Below are 8,953 nucleotides of genomic sequence, written 5' to 3' on the forward strand. Positions count from 1 at the left end.
TGATTACCTACCACAAACCAGGTGCTGTACGCGTACTAGTAATTTCAGGTGAAATGGTGACATCTCAAGGACTTTCTTTAAGTTCTGATGATGCCCATTGACACTGTGAGGGCAAGAATCTTGTCTCCAATGAGTGGAAGTAGTAGGCTTTCCTGAAAGGTACCGTGTGTCCTTTGCTCCCCTTTGAGCATCTTTCTCAGCATCCTCCCAGGTGAGTATGTTTCTTCCAGCACCATCAACCAATCATAGTCTTCATAAGCTTTGGGTATGGGGCTCACGAGGTAGGGCATTATTTTCTCAGAAGGGAGATCCAACAAATGGGACCTTCTGCACCAACTTAGATCTACCTGTCCTTCTTCTGGGCCTGTAACATTCACCTGACAACTAGCTTTCAGAATTCTCTATCAGACACAAGGTGCTTCTGAAGTTTTTGATGCAGGGATGCTGCTCAGAATTATAAGTAGCCTCCTTAATATTCTGCATTGCTAGCTAAGGTCGACATAGCAAGTATCTATGCCCATCAAAAAAAAAAGGTCTAAGATAAAAGTGCATGCAAGTTCAAAGGGATTAAAGCCCCATTGTGATAGCAATGGGAAGGTTAATACAGGCCAACTTAGGTCAACTACAAACCCCTGTCTCTTAAGAGGGCTACCCTGTAACTCACCCTAGTTTCATTTGATTTCTTTTTTCTTCTTTTAAACCTACCTAACAATTCTTAACTTAGAACCATAAAACTACTTACAGTACATGAATCAGGGCCTGATTTACAGACGTCAAGAAGCTTCCCTATATTAAGTGAATGAACCCAGCAAAGTCAGCATTGGCTTTCCAAGTCTTCTTGCCAACCATGTCTCTTGTTCCCCCTCCACCCAAAATTAGATCACATCCCAGACCAGTACTGGGAGTTTTCAGAATCTCACAGCAACTTGTATATCTTCTATGTTAATGTTTGTAGAGAGAAGATAATCATCACCATCAATGAGTTTCTTTTTTTTTTGGTAATATTGCAGCATCTTCCTTTCAGGTCACTGTTAGCATATTCCTTGTCAAGCAAGTTTATACTCCATCTCAACCAACTCCTCTTAGGGGCTTGACAAAGTCATTGATCGATTTGAACAAGAGAAGTGTGCGGAACATTTAGAAATGAGATGAAGAGAAGGCATTTTTTTTGTTTGTTTGTTTTGAGTTCCTCTGAGCACTGGTGACTTATTTTTAACATACAAAAAAGCACCAATGATGAAACTAACTATGAAATAGAAGTAATTTTATACTCTACCGTTCGTGTGATGATCTGACTCACTGTTATCTTGCCTTTGGCATATTTGTGCAGTGTGGTGTACTTTGCTTAAAACCGTTAAGGCCACAGAAAGCTTAAACTTGAGATCTGTTCTTTGCGGCTATTTTTGCTCTGCTGAGAGTGTATCTTCAGCTGCCAGGGGAAGATGTGTGCCTGAATCCTCTTGCCGGTGTCGAGGTCAATTACAGCCGTGTAGAATGAACTCAGCTGTGGCCGGTTGATAAGTCCAAGTTTCAAGAGGACACAAAGCGACTGAGTTAGGCAAGAAGCAGAAGATTCGGGGCCAAGTGGAATGCTATTGTTTGATGGAGAAGATGAGAGGAAGAGGGACACAGAAAGGCACAGTCCAGTTGCTCTGAGATGATATGGTCCAGAAGCCCTGCACGCTCAGCAGTCACTCCATTGGTTTGTGTATTTTCAATACACACCATAGGGGGCTTTCAAAATATGCTCACCTGGTGACAGAGGACCTGAACCCTCTGGTCACTCGCCCTTTCCATTGTTCTTGGGATGTCTCCGGGATGTTCTAATTCAAAAGAAGCTTTTACGTTAAAAGCGTCAAAAGTCATTTTACTCTACAGATTATGTAGGGAATGAAAGACTTGCTTACTCTTGGTTCCATTGCTCTTAAGCCTCTCAGCTTGTTCTTGCTGGCAAAATGGATGTGAATGGAGAGACAGAGAGATGATTTCTAGATGTGGGGTTTGTATTCGAAGTTATTCTTTTATTCATTCGTATTCAACAAATATGCACTAAGTACCCACTAGGTGCCAAGAGAATGTGGGCAAACTGCCTGTTCAGAGCTTGTGCAAAGGCTTGATCCTGGGGGATCGGAGCCCTGTGCTTTGGGCCCTGGGTCGAACCACAGCCACAGGCAGCGCTGAGCGCCGGGTCCTTGCCACGCCTGATGCTCTCCTGGGGAGGATTCCTTGAGAAGCTGCCTTGGCCACAGCTCTCTCGGTTGAAGCCCTAAGCACAGCGGCACAAGCCAAGGCCTCCCGTTGGGTAATATAGCCTGGGGGAGAAGAAATGAGAGAAACTTCAAAGTCAACAGTTCCGCAGAACAGATAAGCAAACAATTCTGCAAATATTCCCATATGCACAAAATTCCTTCTGCTTTGCGGGGGTAGAAACAATTGTGTTTAGGACGCTCAGATTGTAGAATCTTTCAAGACATGAAGTATATGTTTCTTCTTTCGCCTTTCTCAGCTAATTTAGTTAATAAATACCTAGTCACTGATTAGTTGGAGAGGGACTTGAGCCATAAGGAGTCTTCATCTGAATTGCTCATCTTCAATTTCAAAACTTTCTTCAGATAGAAACAGGTATATTCAACCTCTCTGTATTTCATTTCATTTCATTTTTCTCAGTGTTTTAAAAGTGTAGTCTGCAGATCGAGCACTCTAGAATTACTGGGCCGAGGCCACATTAAAAATGCAGATCTTTAAAAATGCAGATTTCTAACTCTATTTCAAAGTCCTTCCGAGTCAGAAGTCTGTATTTTAATAACATAGACGGGGGGGGGGGGGTTATATACGCTAAACATTGCATATCTTTGTTTTTGATTTCATTGATTTCTATGCAGTTTTACTCTACAAACAAAGCTACTGGATGATGCTTCTGCAAACCGTCAGACAATCATGGGGACCAGGATGAGTCCTGCCATTTACTAGTTGCTTGACCCTGGTTAAGTTATTTAACTTACTCATGTCACAATTTCCTCTTCTGTAAAATGTGGTTATAAAGGCATCACCAGGTAGAGGTGTTTTAGTTTTAAATAATACATGCAATGTGCTTAGAATGAAACCTGGCTCATAGAAAGCCTGCAGAAGATAACTATTGTTGTCATTGTTCTTGCTATTAAATCACTTGCCAAAACCGTCTTTTCCTCTTGTGGAAACACAGGAACAGCAGTCATAAGGTAGCTGTGCTCATGCCCAGTGAGGGTTTTACAAAAGAAAGGCTCTTTTGGAGTTAGGAGAAGAGGGTAGTAAGGGAGGGAGACCGAGACTGAAAATGACTCCTGGAAGAAAAGGGATTTAATAACAATTACCCCTTTCAGTGGGTTGTTCCTTATCATCTCTGAAGGTTTTTCACAACTATTCTTTCATTTGTGCTTCATAAAATCTCACGAGTTTGGTGGAAGGAGAGATGGCAGAGCCTGGGGGTGAAGATGCAGGTGATGGTCCTAACTGGCAGTGACTATCGGTAGATCTTGATCAGGTTATGTAATCTGCCTGAGCTGCAGTTTCCCACAACCATAAAGTAGGGGGAAAATGAGATAGTCTGTGCAGAGCACGTGGTACAATGTCAGAAACACAGTACATAACGTATATACCTATTATTGCTGTGAGTCAAGCAAGCCTTTGAGTTTGCACAACCAGCATGGGGCTGAGCTGTGGTCCAAGCTGCGACCATCTGCCTGAGCCCCTGGCCATTTCTACTAGATCAAGTTCTTGTAAATCTCAGAGAGTTGTTGACATTGGATAACAATCCATACTCTGATTCCTTTAACCCCTCTTAATTTCCCCATAAAACCTTGCTTTTTATTGTCAGAGATAATCATTTTTAAATTTTACCTGCCAACCAAGTTGATAAAATAGAAGGCTGGGAGGGGCCATTCTACTTGCATTATTTATCTGGAAACTTGACTTCCAGCTGCAGCATACGAGTCCCGTCCTGAGGTGCCTGGTTCAGGTTGGACAGTTAAACTCACCAAGCAGCTGCTGTTCCTGAAGGCTGTGAATATAGCGGGCCTGCAGGGCCGCCCACTGGGGCCTGGAGTCGTAAATCCTCATGATGCTGTAAAAGTATCGCTGCTGCCCTCGGCTTAGGTCCTGTCGGAGCAGAGTAGGTGACTTTGATGAGTCGGTGGCGTTCGATAGGATTAGAGCGTGATGTATTCCAAACTGACTTCCACAGAAAAAAGATGCTTCTCTCTCTGTCTCTATATAAGCCATTTAGAAATGTTTGCGTATTCTACATAGCCGTCTAAAACAATTTTAATAGTTCCGTGACTTTAAAGCTTTTCCTTTATGAAAAATAAAAAAATTCTTTCTACATATAGAAAGATAAATAAATAGAAAGATAGATATAGATACCTATCTATGTATAGAGGTAGAAATGATAGAAAGATTCAGATATGTCGATACATAGATATCTATGAATAGAGATACAAATAGATACAGAAAGATAGAAATATAGGTAGATAGATAAACAGATAGATAGAGTAACAATTAGAAAACAATTGGGCAGTTTCCACTCCCCTCCCTTAGTTTACTTAAACAGTCATCCACTGGCTTGTGTGATGGTGAAAATGAGTTTTAAAAAAAAGAGCGATTCTAGGTAAGCAGGTCAAAGTATTGGGCTGAGAGAGAGCCAAGGATTTCCAATATCCTATACCTGTGTTACAATCTATTATAATCCTAGTTGAGGAAGGTAGGCCATGAGTCTACACAGCGTTTGAAGCATGCCAGGCCCCGGGAGGGTAAAAGAGCACTTCCCACAGAGAGGTCTCAGGACACAGGGGAGACAGACAGGTAGATAATGGGTCATGTGATAAGGGTTCAAGGTCATTAGTGAAAGGTGCTATGAAAACCGACAAGGAAAACAATCTCTGCTTTAGCAGCCAAGGAGGCTTCCCGAAAGAGGCGACCAGCACAGCTGCGTCTTCAGGGTGAGGAAGAATTCCCTCAAGGGACTAGAATACTGGTTCTCCAAGGCCATCAGCATCACCTAAGAGTTTGTTAGAAATGCAAGTTCTCAGGCCCCACCCCAGACCTACAGACTCAGAAACTCTGGGAGACGGCACCCAGCACTCTGGTGCCCCCCAGGTGGTTGTGACACATGGACTCTAGCATTTGGGAACTACTCTACTGGAAGAAAAAGAACGGCTGATGAGAGGGAGAAAGAGATACAGATTTTCTTATAGGGCACAAAATATCTGAATATACTGGGAACCAGGCTTTTTAACCAGAATATAGAGTCTGAGCTGGGAAAGTCTCTAGAGGTAGATCTAGACAGGGGAAGATCACAGAAGTCTTTCTGCTTGTTAAGAGTTTGAAGACAATCTTTTGCATGGGGAACCCTTGGTTTTTATTTGAGGTGATGGTTCTCAACACAAGTGATTTTGACCCTCAAAGGACATTCGGCAATACCTGGAGACATGTTTGGTTGTCACAAATGATGGAAAGAAGGAAGGATGACACTGGCATTCAGTTGGCAGAGGCCAGGGTTGCTGCCAAACATACTACAGAGCACAAGACAGCTTCCCAGTCTCCTGCAACAAAGAATTACCCAGCCCGAAATGCCATTCTTTAAGCTGAGCAGCTCTGCATTTTAGAAAGATCACTCTGGTCCTGCTGTGGGGAGGGGCTTAAGGGAAGACGGACCACTGGCGGGGAGACCATTGAGAAGGCTACCATCCAGTGCTAGAGCGGACCTGGAAGAGTCTGGGCCACAACTACTTGTACATATCTAGCATGTCTTAAGTGCTTACTGCATACAGTTGGGGGAAACAGTGGCATCAACATTTTAGAAAAATCAAGGTAAAATAAGTTCATCGTGGGCTAAAAAATTCAAAACAATGACAGAATGTTCAAAACCAGTTGATAACCATGTAATAAAAACTAAACCTAAGATAATTACATACAAAAGCTAAGTGAATTTTATCTGCTAGAAACTTTATGTGGAGTTGAAATCTGTGGGTCAGAATTTTTTTTTTTTGAGATCTAGAGATTTCCTTAAACTTGATATTGGAAATACATCCAGAGTAAAAGTAGCCAAGTATATATGTCACACTTCAAGACATCATTTCAGCTTCACATTTTCTGTATTAGATGTTTGCAAAGATAATATATTTGAAGAAGAGAATAGATTCCTAACTAAGCCTTTTCAAATGATCGAGAATAATATAACATGAAAATTGCAAGCTATTTCAAGAGCAAAAGTCTAAAGTGCAATGGGAGTTTCCATTACATAAGATAACATCTTAAAAGTTATGATTTTATTTTATAAAGAAAAATGCCTGATTCCTGTCTTTAGTAAAACTCTCAAGTTCTTAAATGAGAAGTAACAGATAATATTTGTAATATCTTTACCCTGTTGCTTAACCTTCCTTGAGGGGATGGAAGAGAATCGAAATTTTTACAAAGAGTATGAGAACGGCTGGTACTAATTTTGACCAAAAGGAGCTAAGGTACTCTCTAGCCGGGAGCCACAATGTGGTCAGTTAGCGAGTCTCCCATCACTGGTGGTGGGTCAGCAAGGGAGCTGTGACCATCTCCTAGAGTTCCTGGGTGGGTGTAGGATTGGATCATCCAAATGCTCATTCATTGTCGCACCCACACATCAACCAAGTACCTTGGTTGAGCCCAGTGTTCTCCCTAATGCTGGGTAAACAAAGACCTGGGAAGTCCTCAGCTCTTGAAGAAGAGACAGAGAAGGCCCCTCCAGCTGTGAACAACATGCTGTACCTTCAGCAAGGAAGTGTCCGAGGCAGAGGGAGGGACTCGAATGCGAGGAATCTGTGGAGCATTCCGGAGCTGCTGTTGTCTCCTCTGTTTTTCTCCCATCTTGATCTTGCACCTCCAAGCAACAACAAAACATAGCATAAAATTTCATTTTGTTCAACCAATTTTGGGCATGTACCTAAGTAAGTAAGCAAATAAGTAAATAAATAAGTAAATGTTCTTTATTTCAAGGGGAAAGACATTTTCTCTTGCGATTCCAAGGCTGGGACCTCATCAGACTGCTTAGTTCTGCACTTTGCCCTATTCCCACCTCTTAGGTATTGAAGGAATAATTCAGAGAGCTCTGTCTTTCTGCGTCGCTCTGCGCTTGAAACAGGTGGGCTGTAGAAACACACCAGGTCACAACGGTTATTTCTCGATAGTTCTAAGTAATAGTTATTACCTTATCAAATTCTAAAAGTAGTACTTATTTTGAAAATTTGGGAAAATTTAAAAATTAAAGGAAGTAAGATCACCTATAATCTAACTGTCCATAACTATTGTTGGCATTTGATGTCTGTCTGTCTGTCTGTCTGTCTGTCTGTCTATCTATTTATTTTCTGTGTACATCCGTGTGATTTTAGGAAAGGGAGATCATACTCTATGTGTTGTGCACTTTCCTGGCTCATGAACTATCCTTTGAAAATATGATTTTTTACCGTCAGCTTTACATCACTCATCATTTCTTGCACATTTAGATTTGCAATTTCACAGCCTGATACTGTACGAGAAACTATTAAACCTCGCTGTGTTTCTAACCTGAGCAAGATACAAAATGAAGGCGCCACACCCGCTCTGAGTACATCTCCTTTCCTTTCCACGCAGTTTAGGGTTTAGAATCTGAGGTATATATAACAATTTAAAAATTAACAATCAAGGAAGGGTTGACATATTGGTATAGGGTTGCCGAGGCAGAGTGGAAAATGGGAGCATTTTCTTCTCTGCTCATTCCTTTGCCCTTGTCAACAATGCCTACCCCATCGGCTTGTTTGATTAACCGAGACTTGAATGCAGGATGCTCTTATTCGAGGCTGGTTCCTCCTCTCTCCTCTACCCAAATGTATGCGCGCGCGCACGTACATGCACTTAATAAGAATTAAAAAAAATTTTTAAAAGTGTGTTGCACTTTAAAAAAACTTTTAAATTTATTTTAGGGGGAAGGTAATTAGGTTTACTTATTTATTTAATTTTAGAGAAGGTACTGGGGATTGAACCCAGGACCTTGTGCATGCTGAGCATACCCTCTACCACTTAAGCTATACCCTCCCCCGCTTAACAAGGATTTTAACGTGTGAGAAAGCTCTGGTTTGAGTACACAAAACTAAGGCTCAAATCTTCCAGAAGAGAAATTTATTAGGAAAACATCAGTCCACTTCTTCCTGTGTTTTGTTTCCACAATACAAACTTATAAATTAAACTATAAATATTTTATTTAATACTACTTTCTTTCAACATGTACTCCAGAAACCACATCAACCAAGATAGACCCTTTTAATATTCTCCATGATAGAAGCCTCCACTCTATCCTGTATTCAAATCATCTCAATATCCCTATGCCCATTTTCTGTATCTGTAGAGCAGAGCATAAATATTGTTCAAAACTGGAAAGATTTCTTCTCTCCTCAAATAGCATAAGGAAATGACTGATGATCTTTCCTGTGGCAACAATTCATGTGTACTTTTCTTGGGCTATTGCTAAGGAAGTCCATCTTACTGATTCAAGTGGTCTATCCTTTAAAAAGTTTGATTAAAATGCTTGAAGAATTCAGGAGGAAAAATTTGCAAAGTAACTTGTATCTGAAACAGAAAGACAGATTGGCTTAAAAGAAACTTACCCTGTATTGTAGTATTCCCTTTGTAAAAAGCTTGTATTCATAGTCAATGTAGTTTTCTCGCAACAATATAATTTTCTTGCAAAGTCTCTTCCTGCATGGGGCGATTGTGGTAAAATTCAGTTTGTTGATTAGCTGATATCCAAGCAACGTCATGTGATGAAAAAAAGAGCTGGGGAAATTTGGCTGCATGCCTTTCTCTGCTTCTGGACAATATTCAATTGCACAGTTTAATCTTTTTCTTCCAAATTTTGTATCTAATCAAGTGTCGACTTCTAAATCTACCATTATATGCAGACATAGGGAGGAAAGTG

At 41.0% G+C, this 8,953-nt stretch overlaps 1 protein-coding gene across 1 annotated transcript; it reads right to left on the reverse strand.

Moving 5' to 3' along the window:
- Nucleotides 1-1,911: 1,911 nt before the first annotated feature.
- FAM216B (family with sequence similarity 216 member B) lies at nucleotides 1,912-8,737 on the reverse strand. Its single transcript, XM_006209423.4, has 4 exons — nucleotides 8,643-8,737; nucleotides 6,772-6,883; nucleotides 4,014-4,134; nucleotides 1,912-2,312 (listed from the first exon to the last, which is right to left on the reverse strand). The coding sequence occupies exons 1-4, from the start codon at nucleotides 8,681-8,683 to the stop codon at nucleotides 2,095-2,097; spliced, it is 492 nt and encodes a 163-aa protein (XP_006209485.3). The 5' UTR covers nucleotides 8,684-8,737; the 3' UTR covers nucleotides 1,912-2,094.
- Nucleotides 8,738-8,953: the final 216 nt, after the last annotated feature.

The sequence above is a fragment of the Vicugna pacos genome, chromosome 14, assembly GCF_048564905.1.
Source record: "Vicugna pacos chromosome 14, VicPac4, whole genome shotgun sequence".
In the NCBI taxonomy this organism is placed as follows: Eukaryota; Metazoa; Chordata; class Mammalia; order Artiodactyla; family Camelidae; genus Vicugna; species Vicugna pacos.

Bases quoted from the DNA above. Each gene is read 5' to 3' on its own strand.
- FAM216B (XM_006209423.4), bottom strand. From the start codon at position 8,683: ATGAATACAAGCTTTTTACAAAGGGAATACTACAATACAGG. The intron at 4,135-6,771 runs GTACAGCATGTT...CTGCTCCGACAG, and splicing joins CGGACACTTCCTTGCTGAAG to GACCTAAGCCGAGGGCAGCA. The intron at 2,313-4,013 runs GTGAGTTTAACT...CTTCTCCCCCAG, and splicing joins TCAGGAACAGCAGCTGCTTG to GCTATATTACCCAACGGGAG.